The 22,638-nt window shown below is 41.7% G+C and overlaps 1 protein-coding gene across 4 annotated transcripts; it reads right to left on the bottom strand.

Moving 5' to 3' along the window:
• Positions 1-2,517: 2,517 nt before the first annotated feature.
• Positions 2,518-20,774, bottom strand: eya3 (EYA transcriptional coactivator and phosphatase 3). 4 transcript variants are annotated; one of them, XM_037535528.1, is made up of 20 exons: positions 20,693-20,762; positions 19,454-19,579; positions 17,142-17,256; positions 15,468-15,517; positions 14,402-14,511; positions 14,211-14,291; positions 14,043-14,109; positions 13,281-13,390; positions 12,852-12,992; positions 11,969-12,054; positions 11,186-11,366; positions 9,889-10,058; positions 9,507-9,590; positions 9,058-9,147; positions 8,904-8,962; positions 8,503-8,663; positions 7,519-7,633; positions 6,174-6,295; positions 5,069-5,169; positions 2,518-4,317 (listed from the first exon to the last, which is right to left on the bottom strand). In XM_037535528.1, the coding sequence occupies exons 3-20, from the start codon at positions 17,172-17,174 to the stop codon at positions 4,237-4,239; spliced, it is 1,842 nt and encodes a 613-aa protein (XP_037391425.1). In that variant the 5' UTR covers positions 17,175-17,256; positions 19,454-19,579; positions 20,693-20,762; the 3' UTR covers positions 2,518-4,236. The 4 variants fall into 4 exon arrangements, with proteins under 4 accessions (XP_037391425.1, XP_017538074.1, XP_017538075.1 ...); XM_017682585.2 differs by lacking the exon at positions 19,454-19,579 and having other exon boundaries at positions 20,693-20,774; XM_017682586.2 differs by lacking the exon at positions 19,454-19,579 and having other exon boundaries at positions 14,402-14,472; positions 20,693-20,774.
• Between the last annotated feature and the right edge of the window lie 1,864 nt (positions 20,775-22,638).

Here is a 22,638-nt window from a genome sequence, read left to right as displayed (position 1 = left end):
GCAAGTAATGATGTGACGCTGCTCCGACGATCAGATCTGTGCGTTACAACGAGCACTGAGACTCGCACAAACGGGAGGGACGAGGCGAGACACAGCAGTCAGAGAAGAAAGTGAGTCAGAGGGAAGTTATTCCACATGACGTGATCTAAAAAGAGAAAACTGACAGTAAATGTTGAAATTTGACTGAATTGTATTTTTTGATTTGATATCCAGTTGCTGACTGCATAAGATGATATTCCTACTCGGCTACTTCAGTAAACAGTATATGGCTCTAAATCATGATCCAAGTTAGATATTATGATGTTCTGGACCTTCTCTTGAGGAAATTTTCTCTAACTGGACCTTACTGGGTTTTAATTAAATGCCACTGCACTAAAGCCTCAGCCAGGCTAGACTTTAAATTCAGAATTTCAGGAGCTGGACTTTAACGAGGTCTGGCAGATTGTAGTTGGAACTAGACTCTCCAGGAAGGTAGATGTCCAGGGTTGATTACCACTTGGCCAGTAAGCATTTCGTTTTACCCCCAAGAAGGAAGAGCAATTAAAATGTGATCTTTTGAAAAAAAGGTCTGAAAAGATGAAATGACCTGTTTCTGATCTGGGAAACTCCAGCTCATGTTTCCTTTCAGCAACGACACCAACACCACATTCAGCTTTAAAAGGTTTTATTTACGTTGCCACAAACATTTTTATAGTACACAGGAAAACTTCTCTGGGCCAAACAGTATTCCGGTCCCATACAAAAGAGAAAAAAAAAAGAAGTGAAAATTGCATCTCACTTGAGTACAATATTTATTAAACGTCCTACTTAGATTTCCTACTTAACACGGTCAAGTTGAGCCAGTTATGTCAGCATGAGGCTACACGTTCTTTGACTTTGTATTTGACAGAATCCATTCACACTTAGACAACAGCCACTCTAGTTGGAGAAATCATAGTACATACAGTCCACACTGGACGGCTGGGCGTGACTGATTTGTCATAGCTGTGTAATTCTTTAGAGCACACGGTTCTGGACTAGAGGGACTATGTCTGAGACTTCATGGCGCTTACAAGATTTGTTCCAAAACAGTCTTGAGCTTAAACTGGGAGCAGCGCTCCAAAAAGTGACGTGCTTTCCTCAAAAGCACGGACAAAAGAAAAAGAAACAAAGCCGAAACACATCGGAGATACTGTTTGCCGCAAGGGCAGAAACAAAACATCTGGACCTCCCAGGCTAAATGCGCCAAGGTCTCCTGATGAATATAAAACACAAACACTATGATTTCCCTTTTAGACTGGATGTGCCAGCAGTTTTAGCCTTTGTGCTAGAGGCTTAAAAGGTCCAACCCAAGACCTTAAGAACTGCACAACCTTGCTATGAGAGATGGATCCGTTTTACAGCTTCCTTGATTGTCCATGCGTTTAAGTCTCAAAGTGACCAAGTGAGAAAACAAAAAAATCATTTTCTCATCACTTTATACTCGCAAGGGGCTCAGCTACATCAGAACAGCATGCAGAAGCAGCGTTTATATGACAGCACAGGGAGAAATGAGAACGCTGGACGCACTGACACTTATGGAGAGATTCAGAACAGATTGATCATAGCTTCAGCACCAAATGACAGAAAAGATACATAAACATTAAAAAAAGGCTTAATAAAAACCAAAACAGGAGCACTTCCACTCGCACACACACAAAAAACAAAACATATTTGCATGTCTTGCCATATTTCAGCAAATCCCTTTATGATGATATATTTATGTAGAGTTTATAGTTAAAAGGCACAATATAAATAAGTAATAAGGGAAAAAAAAAAAAAAAACACAAACGAACACCCAGACGCACAAAAAAGGAGAGGAACACATTCGTAATTGTCAAAGCTGCTTGCGTAAAAATGCTTTTTCTTTAGGCTCAGTATTGTTCAGTCAAAAGCTCACAGCGCCATCCCTCTCACTGCCACTTAAAGGGGGATTCACTCATTTTTCTAAATCTCTGCATTAGTAAAATACATGAATTGTAAACAAAGTAACTCAGGGTGGTTTGAAGTGAAATGATGCTTTGTAGAGAATTTTACTGACTAAGATTTCTTTACAGTGGTGGTGACAGAGGTCACGATGTCTACAGCACAAATGTAACCACTTTAAATAATATCCAAAATGACCAGTGACCCTACCTGCCAGGTTTTATACAACGAGCAGGCGTAACGTTCTGACCACCTCCTCGCTTCTCCACTCACTGTCCACTTTATCAGCTCCACTGACCGTATAGCTGCACTCTGTAGTTCTACAGTTACAGACTGTAGTCCATCTGTTTCTCTGATACTCTGTTACCCTGTTCTTCAGTGGTCAGGACCCCCATGGACCCTCACAGAGCAGGTACTGTTTGGGTGGTGGGTCATTCTCAGCACTGCAGTAACACTGATGTGGTGGTGGTGTGTTAGTGTGTGCTGCTCTGTGAGGGTCCATGGGGGTCCTGACCACTGAAGAACAGGGTAACAGAGTATCAGAGAAACAGATGGACTACAGTCTGTAACTGTAGAACTACAGAGAGCAGCTATACGGTCAGTGGAGCTGATAAGGTGGACAGTGAGCGTAGAAGCGAGGAGGTGGTCAGAACGTTAGGCCTGATAAATGTGTGTTAATGATGATAAAAGTAGTGGAAAATCCCCCAAAAATTGTTGGCCTTACAACACCCTTCAAGTACCCCTCTGCCATGAATAGACTTTATATATTAAAAAAAAAAAAAAAAACCTTCTGTCATAAGGTCTCAGACATCAGACAACATATTCAGAACCATTTCATGTAATGAAGTTTCTGTGAAGGAGCTTTTCGAGGCAGTAAACACTGCCAGTTTCTCTAGAACAGCAGATCAAGCCACTCTGAATGACCTTGTTGACATGTTAATCAGGATTCGTGGAAAAACTGCTGGAGTTCCCCTTTAACATACTTTCAGTTGAAAGACTGAACATTAATTACTGACCACAAAACATTGCACAGACAATTTTCTCCCTCACACGTGTCCTTAATGAGCTAGTTATGAGCTGGAGCTGAAGTACTGAACTGGTGAACTACACTTTCACTCGTCACTTTTTGGCTGTTCAACATGAGGGGAAAAAAAAAGCTCTGCAAAATTCCTCTAAAGTCATACAGTGTCACTCAAGTCTGTGGATGAGAAGTCAATAGTTCTACTTTCTTTATGTGGTTGAGAGGTTTTGTACAGTACTCACCAGATGTATCGCATGGTCATTGTGACTGTCCTCAGCTGTATGACGTCGTAGTGTCGACACACACTGTATCAGATGCTGCGCGCGTTAAACTCAGCTTCTGGCTCACCAGCGTAAACGCTTAGCACGAGGGTAGTCTCAGCTCCCTCAGAAGGACACTTCGGACTATGCTCAACAAAACAAATATTCCAATCGCCATTCAGGACACGCTGCTGACTGGAAAAATAACACCATTAATATTATAACCAATAACAATGCCTGGTCCTGCTGTCCAATGCAAATGAAACAGCCAAAGAACCAGATCATCTGCTTGTTTCTGATACTAAGGGGATTATGTGTAAAGGCTTGTGGCAAATGAACATTTAAAAGACACCGGAAATGAACTGAGGTCTATGGTAAACCCTGTAAGTACCATTTGAGCACAGGTGTAAAAAAGAAAAAATTCATTTGCTGAAGTAAATGCATGAAAGTCTGAACAACAGAAAGCTACTCTAGTCAGGCTTCTCGACAGATCCAATTCTCTATACTGTTACACTTTGGAATGAGTGCAAAATGACAAAGCAAATATATGCATGATCAAGAACACAAAGGAGAGGATAAAATCTGAAAAGAACAAATCACCCAAAAGCTTTCATGCCAGTGCAGACCTTTGGTCTTTCCTTTGGTGAATCCAGTTGTGATGGAGATGGTTATGTTAGCAGCCCATTTGCAGTGGGCTGGCAGTAAGTGGGCCATGGTCATGTTCACATGGATCACGTCTTTCAAGATGTGTAGCAGTGCCAGGCTCAGCCCCAGGGTAACGTAGCTGCCGCAAAGTTAGTAGAGAGCCGAGGCTGAGGGGGTAAAAAAGAGCCTTCCGTCAGCACAGCCGTCTCCAGTTTATAAGCACTGACTTCACAAACTCTGCCTAAGTCAGATTCCAGCAGGTGTCCGTAAGTTGAAGGGTGGATGTTCATTATTTTGAGTCGAGGTGTGACCGAAGACCTCCTTGCAACGCGTGAGGTTATCTGTAAGCGTCCAGCCGCTCCAGCTCTATAAGAAGTCCAGCTCCAGAGCTTGGTGCAGCGACACCAGGTCCCCGTGAGCAGAGATACGCCAGAAGGGCATGTTGTGCTGCAGAAACACAGTGTTCTCTTTGTCATTTGCATAGTTTACATTTGGGTGGACGTGGTTATTTAAATACGTGGACATTGAAACTCAGCATTCATTTACTGAAACAGGTATGCAGCATTTAGAGACCCCTAGACGGTCCACATTTCACCCTATCCCAGGTCCCAGCACTCCTGAACCAAGTTTTTACGGCCACTGAAAAGCTGGAACAGGAGTGTTCAGGGCTGGATTTGAGCATAAATGTGGATCAGCTTGATGACCCTGAGGACTAGTTCGAGAACAACTAGAGTCAGGAGTACGTAGTTTGGAAACAGACCTGTCTTGACTTGTAATTTTTTGTAGGTCTTTTACTGAGTGACTGCAAAGATTTGCAAAGAATGTTGTGGCACCAGCATTTAAGCCAAAAGACCACATCTTTACAAAGCTTCTGGCAAATCTGACAGACCACTAAACCAATAGAATAAGTATGAATCACCTCTTATGCTAGCTGAACGCAATAAACTGAAGGTTAAACTGTGGGGTTTTTTCATATTGTTATAAATGAAACAGGAGATACTCCTATACATTTCATTTTGGAGAGGCAGACATTAAAACAGCCAAAATGTTTGAAATGTCCTTCTGTAGTTTACAATTTGCCCAAGGGTGGAGAAAATAAACATGACAACCGCCTGCAGTTAAAACACCAAAGACAAGGTCAGAGTCCTTCAAAGTCAGAATGGTCATGTGTATGACCGATGGTATGTGCCTGCTGTACCTGCTTAGCTGCAAACTCCTCCTCTCGGCCATCTCCTATAACCACATAGGTCACCTTCTTCCCAAAGCGAGACACAATGCGCTCAAAACAGCTCTCTTTTCCTGTAATTTGAAAGAGTTGTTGAGCACCCAGTATCCATAACAAATTAAAATAAGATCCTTAAATAACAAGCTTATCTAGTGCTTAACCTCGAGGCGTATTCTCATAACTACTACCCTCCGTCTTTGTAGGTCAGTTATAAGAGTGAGAAAATGAATTCCGGACCCGTAAATCACACAGCGTCTCTGATTAGGAGTGCTGAGTGCCAATCTGGAAGTCAAAGTAAACAAGAAAGGAATCGGATCCTAAATCAGCACACTTACTCTACAAAGCTTTGTGAATGTGGACCATCCGGTCAGACAGTTCAAATACCCAATAAATAATAAAAAATACATAAATAAAAAAAATCAAATAGTAAATTAGCATTTTTGAGATGTCTGAGCTCTGAAAATTCTCTGTATTCCCTCATTGGTGAAGAGTATAATCTGTGTCTTACGTCTTGATCAGTTTAGTTCAAAGAAGCATAAATGTAAGACCAGTTCACTTAAGGCTACTGCATATTGGCAGCAGAGGGTCTCTGGTGCTGGACAGCACAACCTGCAGAGCACAGCTCTGTATACAAACCAAATCCATTGCTGTTCTGGCTGCTGCCTCAGTGACTGCTATTCTCATATCTGCTAGGCTGTCTGCTAATCTGCTAATGTGTCATAGTATGTTACTTCCTCCTTTGCAGGGCTCCACATGCTCTCCATACTCTCAGTACCGTGTACTGCCTGTGTTCTGTTTGGGTATTTATTGCACTGTATTGTCTGTATGGTGGACATTGTATTGTTTTGCACTTGTGTTCCTGTGTTGGTCCTGGAATGTTGTTTGATTCACTGTGTACTTTGAGCTGAAATGACAATAAAACGTTCTGAACTTGAACTGTAAGAAGCAGCTCAAGTTCATTTTACACTTGCAATCGCCTTTGGGCAAATTTCAAGTCACATAACCAAGTCAAATCACATACTTTGTATTTGTGATCTTGTTTACAGATTTGAATGTCATACTTGACTTTGGACGTTACCTATTTTAGTGGCGCTGTAGATGCTGTCGACAGGGAAAACGTCCCCCAGGCCGTAGAGAAGAACTTTAGCCAGAGCTGGGACGAGCTGAGTGGTGGTGACCAAAACATTCATACATCTACCCCTGCACACAAGACCAAAGACCATCAGCACTCAACTCAGCTTGAAAGCACGTCACCACATCACTGCATGTTTCACTACTGTGCCATGTCACCTCCCTCTGCACCTTACTTCTCAAAGCCACTGATCGAAGTTGATCTCTTTTTGTGCTTCTCCTTTTTTTTCCAAGGGTGAGATCAACATGACATTAAGGCCAAATCCCAATTCTTCTTTTTAGCCCTACCACTGGTTTTTGGAACTGAGTTACAAGGGGTAGTGGCTGAACTTGTGCCCTCAAAAAACAAAAACCACATTGCTTCATGAACAGGCCACTAGCGGTTCTCTGTAGGAGAACGGGCCCGTCTTCAGGGATGTCTTTAGTTACATTTAGGGCATCACATGCCCCCAAAGAGGGGACAATTATTTATTATTGCCCACCGCCAATCATTTGGTGATTCAAAGCTTAAGTCAGACATTCAGCAGCTTCTTGTTAGAATTTTAAGGTTCCACCTTAAATGGAGCAGCAGTTACATTCTGCCGTTTCAGTTGTCAATAAATTGCTGGAGTATTTAAGGTGGAAAGAGAAAATTAGCTAGCTAGCTACCGAGATAGCATGCCATTAGTTTTTTTTATGCTTGTTATGAAGAAAATGACCATAATACATTGAAATGATATTAAACTAAATTAATACAATACTTAATGTATTTTTAGCAGTGAAAATTCTCACATTTGTGCGTTTCTTTGGTCTCGTGTTCAGCCATCTTGCAGGTTTTTCTTTTTTTCCCCTCATATCACTCCGTTTGGAGGGCCATGTAGCCGTAACACTTCACCCTACCCCTCTATCTCAACCAGAATTGGGACATCCTACCCCTAGAATGAATGTGCAAAACAGAGGGCTAAGGGCTGAATGGTAGGGGCAAGAGGTGAAATGGGACTGGGCCTAAGCTACTATGACAAAACGCTATGTGCGCTGGAGACAGCGGTCAATGGGAAACAATCTGAGGAAGCATTACAGCTGGATGTTCAAGACACCCTATGATTTAATTAAATCACTTAAGAGGATGTTGCATAGCAGAGTTAAGGAAAACCATATCACAGAACCAAAAGAGGTGAACAATGACAGGTGCCTGGTTAAACCCATGTGTTATGAAGCACTTCGCTCGGAGGGATGGTAGTAAGAACACTTCTTCAGGGAGGACCTTTAAGTTCCATACTGCCGGTCTTACTGGCCAGAGCTGCGGGTCTCACCTCGACTGAATGAGCAGGAGAGATTTAATGGCAGTGCTGAGCCAGCCATCAGTCACGGTCTCAATCTCAGAGCGCACCCTGAGCAGCAGCTCCCTCTTCAGGGGACTCAGCAGAGCTGCACAGAGAGACACAGAGAGACACAGAGAGCAGAATCAAACGCAGTATGAGTGTTTAAACCTTTCCATTCTTCTGTTACAAATGCATATAGAAATTCACCCTCATATGACATGAGCTACACTTCACCAAAGCTTTATTACATAATATCAACATATAGTTGCACTTCCTATATTTGCCATAACGTCAGGATATGTCAGGCACAATTTCAGCAGATAGCTAGTAATGCAGGCCATGATGCTAACTTTGGTAGGTAGCCGTGTGAAAACAGGTCATGTTTAGGTCAGATATTCATCTATGAACAACACAAACATGCACAACAAAAAAATAAACAATGTGAGTATAATAAGAGGTTGAACTCGATTTGTTGACCTTCTGTTAAGTTTCTGCAGCCTCACAACATCAGCTACGGAATAAAACAGCTGAGCACAGACAGGTAGGAGGGGGCAGTATGGCAAACTATAACATCACGATATGTTCACACATTGATTACTCGGATCAGACAAAAAGACCCAGTACAGGCACAGTCAGGCCTTGTTTGGGGTAGGGGGTTATATGCATTTACTTGTTTTCATGGTAACAATCACTGGCCATGAACACATTGTGCAATATACATTAAAATTACCATTAAAAATATTGAGATGCATTAAATCCAGTTACACAGGACTAACTTGCTCTCACTGTAAAGAAACATGAAGATCAGTGTTTTATAAGTACTTATTTTAACCACAATGAAAATAGTTTATCACAGTAACAATGAATGGTGTTTAAACCGTTGTTGTGGGTAGGGGAATATCTGACGATGTGAAAACACTGAGGATGCAAAGAAAGTTTATTTCAAGTCTAGAGCTGAAATGCAGCAGGTCTCACCTCCTACATTCCCTTTGTATCCATTGTAGATCTCTTTGAGGCGGCGGTACCTAAAGGCCAACTTCCGCATCCACTCCACGCCTCCCTGCACTCCTGTAGTGGAGCCCTGCCCTCCTGCTCCAGCAGCTCCATTGAAGCAATCACTTGCAAAGTTATAGTTGCTAAGGAGGAGAGTTTTATAAAAGGTTTTATTTATTTAATCTCAAGAAATCTAAAAACATTCAAAAGAATTTTTGCCATCTTAAAGTAAAAATGAATGCATAAAATATACAGCCAAAGAATAAAATAAGCCAAAAAGAGATATTTGTGAATGTGTGCGTATGGACAGGGCCTGAGAAGACGTTTAATCCAGTGTTTATAATATATTAGTGATTATGACCAAATTACTAGTTTAGCTTTACCTTAGATCTTGCCCGTTGTCATCAGAGGCTACGTCTTCAACGTGGACCTGATCGCACTCCTGAGCTCAGAGACATAGAGCACAGGTAAAAATCCCCACAGATCCATGAGAAAAAAATGGTTCAGTCCAAAGAGAAAGAGAGAAATGGGAGTTACCTCCAGATCATTGAAAAACAGATGAGTGTCTGCTAGCTCAAAAATCAGCTCCTCCATCTGCAGTCCCAGGTTCAGGACTGTGGCTGGGTCCTCGAGAGAGGAAAACAAAACAAACAAATCAGCAAAAACTTTATCACAACACAGAATTTACCACAACACAGCTCCGGTTCATATTACCAGACCAAGCAGCAAAACTGGCTTTTTAAACATGTACAATTTGCCACATTAGGTAAAAACAGCTTTGGACGGTTTGTAGATAGGGACAGGAAGACACTTGCTGAATAACACAAGTTGTAAGTTGATGAAAAATACTGATCTATGATCTGAGAGAAAAAAAAAAAAAACAGATTCAAATTAAACCTCAGAGTTTTTTTTCTCAGTTTTCTTTAGAACTGCGCATTCCAAAGACGTTACCCGTGTGTCTACTCTTTCCTACCCATTTTCAGTACCTTGCCAAACTTCTGTGCAAACGACCCTGTGAGGAGAGAGTGGAAAATGATGATGGTTTCATCCAGATCCCACAAGAAGATTCTCTGTTGAAGACAGGAGAACAAAAGATTAAGTGAAGTTACCGTTTATTCGTCCCTCACCAGGGAAATTCACCTCTGCATTTAACGCATCTGTGCAGCGAAACACCACATACACACTAGCGGGCAGTGAGCACACTTGCCCAGAGCGGTGGGCAGCCCTATCCATAGCACGCCATTTCCTGTCAGCTCAGGGGATTGAACCTTCAGCCCACAACTGCCCCAAAGATCCAGATGAAGGTTCAAATTTAATAACAGGTTTACACTATCATTTTTAAATCATTCCTGTCCATACAGTTTGTACCTCCAGGTCGTTTTCAGGAGACTGAGAACTGTCTGTTTTCTTGGCTTTGCCTTTAGCTTTGCTGGGAGCATTCCTACGGGCGCTTTCATCCTGGTCTCGGGCTGCAGCAGACAGGGGAGCTCCGGCAGGCTGAGACGCACTTGCTGTGAGGGTCACGTCTGGAGATGCGGCTAAGAGAGAGAACTTGGGTCAGGTTTAAAGAGAATCATTTTTCATAGCTAATTTTAGGCCTAGATTTAACCTACTTTAGTTTATTCCAACCATTAACCTTCCTTGCTGCAGTTATTACGCTGAATATTTTTAATCCGGCATACTGAATCAGGGTCCACAAGGCCAAAGTGTGCATGAAAATGGATGCAATTTAAGTAAAACATCAATACCAATAAAACAAATACACTCTAAAATAATATTTAAAAACTTCCACTGTCACTAAAATTCTGTTTAACTTCTGGGCTACATCCTCTGTCATTGCGTACTCTGACTTTGCATATACAAGTAAAGACTTGGACAGAAAAGCCTGTATCAGCATGTCACAGTTTCAAGAGTTTTAAACCTGCTACAGCATCTTCTGCACTCCGCCTGTCTGAACAACTGATCATTCTACATGGCATCTGATGTGCAAACGATGCTCGTCTTCATTTCTTTTCTGTACTTTTGTGCAATTCTTGTCGCTGTCTAATTTGAGGTTGCCAGTTCCCACTCTCCTTTGCCACCTGGGGGTGCTAATGTTCTTTAACTGCAGCACATGTTGCTGCCTATTCATTTTGAATTAACACTCACGCTGTATCACAGGACACCTCAACGTGCTTGAACAGCACTAACTGCTCACTTCTGCACATGTGCCCTTACACATACACACACGTAATTGGTGAACAACGTGATTAGAGACGAACAAATTCTCCCTCACAATAAAGGCAAGCTCAATTGTGGATTCCTGGCTGTGGTTGGCTATGGCAACTCCAGAAATAAAAGGTCCCACAGATACGACGAGCACATTTTAAACCTTCCTTTTCTTAAATTAAGAAATAGTACGTGAAGAGTAACTTTATTTTTTTTTGTCATAAAGTGTTTGATCTTCTTTCAAAGCTAAATATTCTATTAATTGTTGAAATAATTAAATATTGAAACAAATCAGTCTATTAATTAATTAAATAATAAACTCTAACAGCTCTAGATTGAACCTTCCAGACCAAATAAGTCACTAGGAAGCTCTAAGGATTTGTGCTTTACTGCGATATATTGTTGTCGAGTTTTCCCTTTTACTGGATTTAGACGATGTTTCAGAGCTGAGGGGTACCTGGGGTGCTGGGCAGGCCTGCAGAGGCACTGTTCTCAGTCTTGACAGCAGTGTAATTTGGGTCCACCTCACCTGCTCCATCCTCTTCACTGCTGGGTGGAGCAGCTGACAGGTAACTGGGAGGTGGGGAATAGTACTGGGGGAACTGGTTCTGTCCCAGAGAATTATAGCTGGAAAAGTCCTGAAATCACAGAGGACAAAGAAGGAGTCATTTAAAAGTGTTCATACTGCCATTCTGTCGTATTGAAGTCAATAATATTCACATTTAAACATTCATGCTACCAAATAAGACAAAATACATCAAAATAAACAAGATAAAAAATGTTCAAGTTTTTCAGCTGGCAAACTATAATAGCAATAGCTATTATATATTATTATATATAAGCTATTATATTATTATAATAGCAATTTCTTTTATTTGCTTTTATGGTACGCACTCATGCAACTAAAACTCTACACTAGGTAAATAAATAACTGTTTCCATATAATTTTGCATGCATTACAATATTTGATGTGCGCTGTACTGGAAGGTAGCTGTCAATATCCAATCTAATCATGAGTGTGGAGAAAATGTGATCACAAAATAGGGATGCCTCGCAGATGAGAACTGTTTCATAGAATTTCTTAATTGCAATATTAAGTAATTTAAGAAATTCTTCCATAACATGGAAATTTCAGCCTGATAACCAACTTGATCCAGCTGTTTTAAAAAAAGCTTTCAAAGAAACATGTAAAAATGCTTTAATTTTTAATGTTTCCTTTCAAAATGTGCTAAAGCCTCACCTGATGAGTAACAGTGGCTGGAGCTGTTGTAACAGCGGTGGCTGAGGGCATGTTAGTGTACACGCTGGCTGTAGTGAAGCAGGAACCTAAAGGAACAAAACATCCCAGAGGACCCACAGAGACACGAGATACTGTTGCAGTAAACTGAGGAGTACTAAGAACTAAAATATTAAACCAAATTAAATATAAATTGCTCATGAAAATGAATGACACCGTTTTAATGAATGAATTATGAGAATGTCTTCAAATGCACAGCACTGTACTTGATGGGGACGTACATCATGACCGATAAACCTGAAGCTAGTGATTCAACTCCAACCACTGAAATGTTATAAAAAAGTGACAACTAATGCCATTTAATCTGCTCTTTTCCATTAATCATGTGATTGAATGATTTTACTGTTACCAATGCAGATATGCATGCAGGGTTAATCCCTTGGTGGCTCTCTCTTTTTTGGGGGCCCAGAACAGGGCTTGTCAGGTTTATGAGGTTAATCAAATGAAATAGTATTTAGTAAAGAATACACATTTTTTAATAAAAAGCTGTTTTCTAACTTAAAATCTTACCTAAAAAAATAGCTCAGCATATTAATGATTGTCTATATTGCACTACTGTGTAAATGGCGCCTTCAGTTGTGTTCACTGTGTTTTTAAATATAAGAATAACTGAAACAAGTAGTAGTGATATTATAAATGCTTACTAAAGAACAGCAACCAAATCAAGGTCAGAGATGTACACCCATATAGTATCTAAGCATGATCCACTGTAATCTTCAAAAACACAGCTGTATGCCAGATTGTAATCTTCTATAAAGAAGTCAGTGGCAAGCAGAGCGCTCGGCGAGAAGGCAGAAAAACAGAGGGAGTGCAGCAGCAGGCTTGCCTTGGCTGGGGTAGGAGTAGTGTGCCTGGCCCTGCTGAGTTGCGGTATAGGCTGAGCTGAAGTTGAGAAACCCCATCTGGCCAGCAGAGGGCACCTCGTGCAGCAGCCCCGGCTCGTTCTTAATGCCTGGCCACATGGCACCTATGATCAGGCGCGGACAGAGGCGTGGGCGGAGAGATGGAGCGACAGAAGACCAAAGAAAAATGATAAAATAAAATTGAATAAATAAATGGGAGGAAAAATGCAGAGAAAAATTAGAGAGCAGAAAAGAGGTGAGTTGAAAAGTGAATGAAGGAAAATTGCAACGTGAGTGTATTAAATGGTTTAAATGCAGAGTGAGCATTCGTGTTACAGTGGCATGGCAGTGGAATCAGCTGGCGACTGAATTAATGAATGAAAACATGGGTGCTGGAAAGAAGAGCGACAGACCGAATGGGGGCAGCCCGTACGTCTGGCCTGTTTGACTGAAGGTGTTGTACACTGCTGACTGGCCCAGAGAAGGGAAAGCCACCTGGCTTCCATACGCAGTAACTGCAGGGCTGAAAGACAAGACAGAGAGATCTGTACTTTAATCTAATTAACATAGAGCAGGTAACACGAAAAAAAAAAACAAAAAAAACAATAATAATAATAATAATAAGATCCTCATAAGTGAAGACGTTTTACAATACAAGTCATATATCACAGTTTTAGCTTTATCTAGGAACGCACGATGATGTTTGTATTGTACGCTTTTCCAGAGTACAACAAATACCAAATGTAGGTTTGAAATATTGATCAACTCTAATAATCCAAAAAAATAAATTATTTCAGCAATTAACTGCCAATACCGATATGTTATCAATATCCTTCTGCATCGCTACAAAATGCACCAACAAAACATCAGTGTTGCATTTAAAAAAGGTGAGGAAAATCTGTGGCTATAGTGATTTATTCCAATGTTCGCAAATATAAAAAAGTAACCTTTTTAAGAAGGAACAGGTCAAAAAATGATCAAACAACTGGTAACAATAAAAAAGGGCCATAATTGGCTAACATCCAATCCGCTACTATGCAGTTCATCCAGTTACTGTACACAGGCTGTTTACAGGCTCACTGCAATGCTGGTCTAAATATCCATTTTTCATGATCCATGCAGTCGTTTAGTGTTCTGGAAGCGCTAGCGGAGCATCACATACTTAAAAAACTTACTTGCTTCCTTGGTAGATCTGTGAGGTATATTCAGAGGCTGTGGCCGTGAGCTCTTTGCCTGATTCAACTGGGGAAAAAAACAACATTACATACTTCCTGATCATATTTAAACTTGTATAATAACAGCAATTCCACCACCAACAACAACGGTATTAATAATAATAATACCTTTCTCATTATAGGAGCTATCTGTGTCACAGTTCTTGCTTGTTGATATTTCTTTACTTGACTGTTCTTGACTTCCAGAAACTGACAAACATCAAAGAAAATTTAAAACACACGTATGTGACTAACATCAGCTTAGAATCAGCTTGCTGAGTTTCTAGAGCTCTGAGGAGAAAGCAGAGAACTTTACTCACTTGTATCCAGGTGAGTGGCAGATGTTGGAGGGTAGGTGCTGACATCTGACCCCAAAACAGCTGGATCACTCCTGTCAGGGGAGTGACTGTTATCAAAAGAAATCTCACCCCTGCAAAACAACAACTATGATACATGAGACATGTGCTAAACATGTGCCTGTGTTCTCCATACATACAAAACACTGAGGCCCAGCGACAGAGTTAAAGTACTCGGACACGCCTTCAAGCCCACTTACATTTAAATGTAAATGGCAACCAAAATAGGGGGTTCTCTAGGGGTTACTGAGTAAAGGCAAGAGCTACATATAGAACCAGGATGTTTCAAAGAAACATCTTAATGCTTACACTTATCCTCTTTTTGTAGTTCTTTCTGTGGTTAAACGCTGCAGAGACCAGTAACTGTTCACCAAAAAGGGCAGTTTCATCTGAAAGAACCTTTTCTTACATCTATAAAGAATCTTTTTTGCAATAGGTTTATAGCGTGAAACTGTCAAAGCAAATATTATACAGCAAGCCAAAGAAAAAAACTGCAGTTGAACAGATAAAAACAACTGTATTACTTCCATTCGAGTTAAACAGACAAAAAACTACTCGAGTAAAGCGCAAAAGGCATCTGAGAAAATATGTACAGCGATTTATTTGGCAGTTTTTATTTATTTATTTATTTAACAAAACACCAACATTAGAATAAACAAAAAATGGACTATATATTGTGATTTGATGTCAGTCATCATACTAACCTGTATTGCTCTAATGCAGAGGTTTATGTTTTAATGTATTCTAACATTAATGTTTTACTGGCGAAACACACTTACTGCCCAGATCACGTTTGAAAGCTTTCTTACACAGTATGTGTCTGAGATAAGCAGCCAAAAATGACACTGCTTTGTATTAAAATTGACTGAGGCTGTAAGAGACCATTTACAACACAGTGTAAACAGAGATTAAATGAACTGCCATCTCAGTTTTCTGCTCTGGTTAGAACCGGTCCTTTTGTTCTGTCACTACGCCCCAAAACCAAAAACAAATGACGGTCCAAATAAAGAGGGGAAAAAAAACAACGCACCTTGGATCCTTGTCCTGATTGACTTTCAGGTCATGCCGGGCTTTCTTTGCCTAATAAACACAATGGATAAAATATCTTGCAACCAAAATCTCTCTTGTAATAGTCTGATGTATTTACAAAACACGAATTACAAACGCCTATAGAACAGAATAACTTGGTATAACTATCAGTGTAGACCGCTGTTCAACAACAACACCACTTGTTCTATGAAAATTATTACTTTAGTCAGTTCTAACTTACAGTGCAGACTGAAATGCAACTGGAGCTGGGCGAAAAAATGTTTATTAAAATAAACAAAACTGTTCAATTTGTTCAATATCGATACAAATCGCGATAAATGTCAAATCATTTTGAAGGCTGATTTTTGCTCCCGAGTGGGTAATTGTGGTTTTAAACTATCCTTTATGGTCATCATGACAAACGCTTGCCAAACAGTGGAACGTTTTACCAACGTGTCGTTTGTACTGGATTTCTCCATTCTACCGTGGTTTAAGGGGTGAACCACAATATCATCTGCCGCTCGCTGTGTAACAGTACCTGCAGCGCGATTCTCATACACGTCTTTTAGCTACGTTTAAACTGAAACCGGTGCTTCTGTGTCTCGTTTGATCTGCAGTATCATCAGTTCGCTGTGTTGTGCGAGTGACGGACGCTGCTTCAAGTTAGACAGCTACTAAAAACACCTGGCCTGGAAAGACAGCGTCCCCCACTCTCCAAAGCCTCACAGCTGCCTCAGTTTACTTCTGTTTAAATCAGGGCTGTGACTGATATGAACCCAATTCATTCTCTCGCTTTCGCTGCTCAGGAACGCACTAAACCTAAAATACGAGAGAGCGCCGTAACGCGGCGGGGGAGCTGTGAGGAGCAGGCGTGATTTAACGCTGCTGAAGCTTGTTAGGATGCACAGAAAGAGGCGAGTTCACTGCAGGTCAGCTCAGTTACACCACTTATCTCTTCACTCGCACTCGGTCACAGGAGAGCAGCTCTCAAACAGGGAATGGATAACTCCACGGTTCAGATGTTGCTAAAGCATATTTTTGCAACCCATTTTTTACTCATTGCCCCCTCCCTCTCTGTTCATGTCGAAAAACTCGGAAGTGCGCCCTCTCCTGGCGACAGCAGACTAGTGTTGCTTTCCTTGCAGTAGAAAACGCCACTAGGGCTTTTGCTAGAACATGGAAGTGTGAGAACGGTGTACTAGATCAAAAATTTATCGAACCTATCTTAATGCTCAATCGAGAAAAAGTTATATATCGATAATTATCATTATCATTTTATCGCCCAGCCCTAAATGGAACCAAGCCACCATAAGGTGGAAACTATATGTCCAAATGTATCCAGACACCTTTTCTAATTGTTGACATAGGACAGACTATATAATCTCTGTAGAAAAGCAATACAACTGGACGCTCTGGAGCAGGTGCACACGAGCCTAAGATGACCATTCCTGATGTCAAATACAAAGTGTGGGCTACATGGGTATAAAGCCCACACCACTGTTCCACTGCTTTACGGCACAGTGATGGAGCTCCATCCAACACCTTTGGGGTGTTCTGGAGTGGCATTTGAAATCCACTCATCCAATGTTTATAACTTAATTCTCAACGCTACACATTTGCAGTCATTTCAGAATCATCCACAGTTGGCAGCTCAATAAATTCGTCATGAACTCACCGGAAGTTCCGGCACATCCTGTGGCTCCTCCATGAAGGCAGTGAAGTCCTCACTCTCTTGCTTTGAAGTGTCTGCTCACTCACTCTCTACTGCTGCTTCTGCTTTTGTGCAGGCCCTAGAACAAAAACACAAAGATACACTCAGACAGCGCGGATGCATCTTTCTTTATATGCCCTTCCTTTTTTCTCATCCTGGATGACTCGACTTGCGACTGCCCTTATCATATGTGTGATCACGAAGCGGAGTACAAAGGAGCACTCAGCAGCGAAGGAAGAAAGTGCATATGTGCTGGCTGCTAATCCTCTGCACTCTATAGACAGGTGAAGTCCGTCATAGTAGGTGACGCACGTGCAGGTCACCCTTCAAAGCACACTCACCTGATACCTCTACCGTTTCTGCACTCGCTCAGGGATTACAAACCCGAGTCTGCTTACACGAGCTCTAACCTACTTTTAGGGAAAAACTAGCCACCGTGTATTCTTTGTGGACTATGTCAGGGGCATTAAGTGTTTATCCACAAGCTGTCATATCAAAAGGTGGACAGGGATAAGATCTAGCCCTGATTTCATTCATCCCAGAAGAGGGCAACAAGACATTTTATATAAGTGGTGTGCAAGTAAGGGAGGTAAAATAGGTCAGGAGGTCATCTCATCACGTTTACAGATGATGGGGGGAAAAGCTTATGTAACTTCAGGTTTGTAGCCCTGGGGAGGAAACAGACATTTACTCACAAAACATAAACATGATTACAGTTTGAGAACACATTAACACACATGTAGGCCAAATCAGAGACAGACAGGCATACAAACCTTATTTTCCTAATAAAATTGCACCTTTGGTAACAAAATATGATGTTTAAATCTTCCTACCATCTTTATTTTTAATTTGATTCTTTGTCTTGTTAGCCCTCAGCCCCTCAACATTTTACAGGCAATCTCACCATCATATTATGGGCTTATGTTTTATGTGCTCTGCTACTAACTGTACAGTGCAAGGAATACTGCTGAGAAGTATTTATCTTGGCTGTGAGGGTTCACTCACCGTAACATTACAATACAACTAAACACAAATAAAATCAAGAAAGACTAAAAGGAATTTCCACCTCATGTACCACATGTGATGTGAATGACAATAAAGCCCTATCTTATCTCATCTTATCTAAAAAGTTCTTAGTCTGAAGAACAAAGTTTAGTTCCATATTCCTCCTTGATGCCCTCAGCCAACACATCACCAGCACATCTGACATAATGACATGCTGACTGAGCCAAACCACGCACTGGATGATAACTACACTTCCTCAGCCCAGTATTAACGGTTAATGGAACATACTGTCATACCCAGAACCACCATAATTACACTAATATTATTTGTATTGATTCTAATGTTATTTTTCTGAGCAAATACACTCACTCGTTACTTAACCTCTTATTCACTAAGGGTATATTTTGGTTTTTCCATTTGAATTTATATGACCAAATAATAAGGCAAATTATTCAGTAACTGCATGAAAAAGCCTAAGCCTAAGCCTAACCCAGCATGCGTTTTATGATAACATTATTATATCCTTATAATTCACTGCTGAAAGCCAAAAATCTCAACCGCTCTCTGTGTTATTCTCTAAAAGTGATGTTTCCAGAGCAGATCACTGAAGAGACGCCGTCTGTTTATAGTTTAGAGCCCAGATTTGGGGAAAAACGGGTCGACTTTCAGTAGAAAAACAAACTGAGTTCAGCTTCTTTTATTATAAGGGTTTAAAATGACGTCACCGTCTATTAGACTGGAGAGAAGAGCTACAGCCTCACACGACGCCCAGCTTCTGAATGGAGCTCATGGATATGAACGTTATGAAGTGGAAAAGGTTACATTTCTTTTTAACAGTACATTTCCCATGTACCTAAATCTAAATCTTTGGCACAGTACTTTGTCTTAATTTGCAATTCTACTGGAAAATCAGCCCAAGAATTTATGCTACTTGGGTTGTAAGGCTTTGTCAGGCAGGAGTTGCCTGAGTGAGAAATCATGGCATGTGTTAAAATGAGCTAACAGTTGAGCATGAATAACACATTTCAGTCTCCAGGGAGCAGCTGCAAATGAGGATGATGCAGTTCCACAACTACAGATTTGTTAGCCTTTCTATACCATGTTAATCAATGGTCAGGATCATCATAGGGACCACCACTGAGCAGGTGGGGGGGCTATTCTCAGCACTGCATTGACATTAACATGGTAGCGCTACACTGGTACGAGTAGATCAGAGACAGCGGTGCTGCTGGAGTTTTAAACATAGTGTCCCATCTATTAAACACTCTTACCCTGTTAGTCAACCTTGTAGAAGTAAGAGACGATAGCTCAGCTGTTGCTCCTGTAGTCGACCACATCAGTGTCACTGCAGTGCTGAGGACGCCCACCATCCAAATAATATCTGCTCTATGGTGGTTCTAATCATCGATAATCAGGACAACAGGAGAGCTTCAATATTACAGAGAGAAACAGACAGACTACAATCTATGGCTGCAGAACTACAACATGTCCCTACACCAACCTGCTTCATTAAAACCACCTCCTTGTTTCTACGCTCACTGTCCACCTTATCAGCTCCACTGACCGTATAGCTGCACTCTGTAGTTCTACAGTTACAGACTGTAGTCCATCTGTTTCTCTGATACTCTGTTACCCTGTTCTTCAGTGGTCAGGACCCCCATGGACCCTCACAGAGCAGGTACTGTTTGGGTGGTGGGTCATTCTCAGCACTGCAGTGACACTGACGTGGTGGTGGTGTGTTAGTGTGTGTTGTGCTGGTGCGAGTGGATCAGACACAGCACTGCTGGAGTTTTTAAACACCTCAGTGTCGCTGCTGGACGGAGAACCCAAATAATACCTAATGTGTGGTGGTCCTGACCTTTGAAGAACAGAATGAAAAGGGGGCTAACAGAGCATCAGGGACGCAGATGGACTCCAGTCTGTAACCGCAGCTCTACAGTCAGAGGAGCCGATCAAACAGGCAGTGAACGCAGAAGCGAAGGACACGGGCAGCGTTAGCCCACCCGCACAGTCGGACGCACTGAAATCCCCAGCTGGACACACGAAGCAAACGTCAGCTTCTTATTCGTCAGATTCTTGTTAGAATGTCGCCGTTCCACCTTAAATGGTGCAGCACTCACATTAAAACTACCTAACTGCTGCACCATTTAAGGCGGAACGGGAGAATTCGAGCAAGAAACCTGGCGAATAGGAAGCCGACGCCAAGCTCGCAGTGTAAAGTCTGCTCTGCCAAGGCGAGCGGCCGAGGAACACCCAGATGTGTGGAAAACGCCGCTTTGTTCAGTCGCTGCGCTCAGAAAGTCCAACAACGCAACTTTTCTTAGCCGTTAGCATCCCGAGCTATCTCCCATTCACGCAGCGTTAGCTTTAGTCGGTTAGCCTAGCCGCGTTAGCGCAGCGGGTGTTACGGGGGCAAAGTAAACGAATTAAACTGACTTTTAAAAACAAGATATTGGAGCCGAAGTGCCATTAAACCGCACGCCGAGCTGTTAAAGCGGGGAAACGCTTACCATGACACTGAGCTGTTCGTGTTGTGCTAATGCTAACCGGCTAACGCCCTCGCGCGAGCTCTTCTGTGTTGTCAGGGACAACTGCGCAGCAGGAAGCTCGGACTGCGCATGTGCAAACACAAAAAATTTATTTTATATATAATAAAATGAACAGAATGGAAAAACATCACTAAAATAAGAATTGAGTCTACGCGATGCAGTATAAAGCGTGGTATAGTATAAAGCATTTTGTGTAACGCTGTGGCAATAGCATAATGTACAGCGAATGAGCTTAAAGGGGAACTTCACCGTTTTTCTAAATTTCTACATCATTAAATGATTAAGATTGTAAACAAAGTCCGAGCGGTTTGAGGTGACATGATTCATTGTAGGGGTTCAGATTTCATTACAGTGGTGGTGATAGGAACCAGGGGTGGCAATGTCTACAACACAAAACTAGCCGTTTTATTTACTAATCAAAGCCACCAGTGAACCTTATGGCTTATATGTTTTATATGTTGCACTGATGATGGTGAAATAGTGCAGAATCTGAAAAAAACAAGAAGTTTTATTGGGGATTATTTTGCCTGCATGTAGACCCACCTCCACAAATGGATGAAAATAGGAGGATTAAAATACATTTTAAGCCAAAACTGTATCACAAAACCAGTATAAGGCAAAGTCTCAGTCATCAGTCTTCTGTGAGGGAGCTTTCAGAGGAATTACACTCTTCAGACATCTGGTTCCTCATCACTCCTGTCTCATATCCCTGGGATCTCATTCATGAATGTAGAGCGTAGAGCAAGTAAAAGCCCACTGTTTTCTTTTTATCAGTATCTTATTAATGAAAACATTCACAAAGTAACTAAACACCCCTCTAAGAAAACTGTGAAAAGTACTAAGTAAGTCTTAAAGAAATAATCCTTAAAAATCAAATATACAAAATCGGCCCACTCACCCCAAACATAGTTGATGACCACATGTTTGGTCTAATTATTATTGGTGTAAATAGGGCTTAGTTAGTTTTGCACTGGACTTTTATCAGCTACACTTTAGCCACATCAGCCTCATAGCTCAACTACAAAAGTAAAGAAGCAAACGTCAGACACCAACTATGTCTCGGGTGACAGACTGCACTCGGGATAGGAAGAACACTGTGTGTGTTACATTACTCAGTCAACTCTTCTTTTAACAGCCCCCAAGTTGTTCTTGTTGTACATGCCTGCCTCCAGTGTAGTAACCCCCCCCCCGCCCCGCGCCGCACTGCACAGAAGGGGGAGAGGTGTCTTTTTTATAAACCTTTCCTGTAAATGACCCCAGCCTGCAGGTCTTAGTCATTGATTTTTATGGTTCTGACCTGCAAGCTGTTATGAGGAGAGTAAATGTTTGGTTTTCATGGTTGTAGAGACAGTTAGTTTTATAATAACCATTACTCACTATATAGGTGGGACTGTCGTCCATCTGTTTCTCTGATACTTTTTTAGCCCCCTTTTACCCTGTTCTTTGGGTGGTGGGTCATTCTCAGCGCTGCAGTAACACTGACGTGGTGATGGTGTGTTAGTGTGTGTTGCGCTGGTCTGAGTGGATCAGACACAGCAGTGCTGCTGGAGTTTTTAAACACCTCAGTGTCGCAGCGTCCTGTGGACAGCGTCCTGTGACCCCTGATGAAGGACTTGAGGATGACCAACACAAACTGTGCAGCAGCAGATGAGCTGTCGTCTCTGACTTTACATCTACAAGGTGGACCGACAAGGTAGGAGTGTCTCATAGAGTGGACAGTGAGTGGACACAGAGTTTAAAAACTCCAGCAGCACTGCTGTGTCTGATCCACTCGTACCAGCACAACACACACTAACACACCACCACCATGTCAGTGTTGCTGCAGTGCTGAGAATGACCCACCACCCAAACAGTACCTGCTCTGTGAGGGTCCATGGGGGTCCTGACCACTGAAGAACAGAGTAACA

Source organism: Pygocentrus nattereri, chromosome 27 (genome assembly GCF_015220715.1).
Source record: "Pygocentrus nattereri isolate fPygNat1 chromosome 27, fPygNat1.pri, whole genome shotgun sequence".
Taxonomy (NCBI): domain Eukaryota; kingdom Metazoa; phylum Chordata; class Actinopteri; order Characiformes; family Serrasalmidae; genus Pygocentrus; species Pygocentrus nattereri.
This window is presented reverse-complemented; position numbering and strand designations above follow the sequence as displayed.

Coding starts and splice junctions, on each gene's coding strand:
- eya3 (XM_017682585.2), bottom strand. CDS start 17,174: ATGGAGGAGCCACAGGATGTGCCGGAACTTCCG. Junction 14,110..14,210: donor TAGCTCCTATAATGAGAAAG/GTATTATTATTA, acceptor TTTTTTCCCCAG/TTGAATCAGGCAAAGAGCTC. Junction 12,055..12,851: donor CTACTCCTACCCCAGCCAAG/GCAAGCCTGCTG, acceptor TTGTTCCTTTAG/GTTCCTGCTTCACTACAGCC.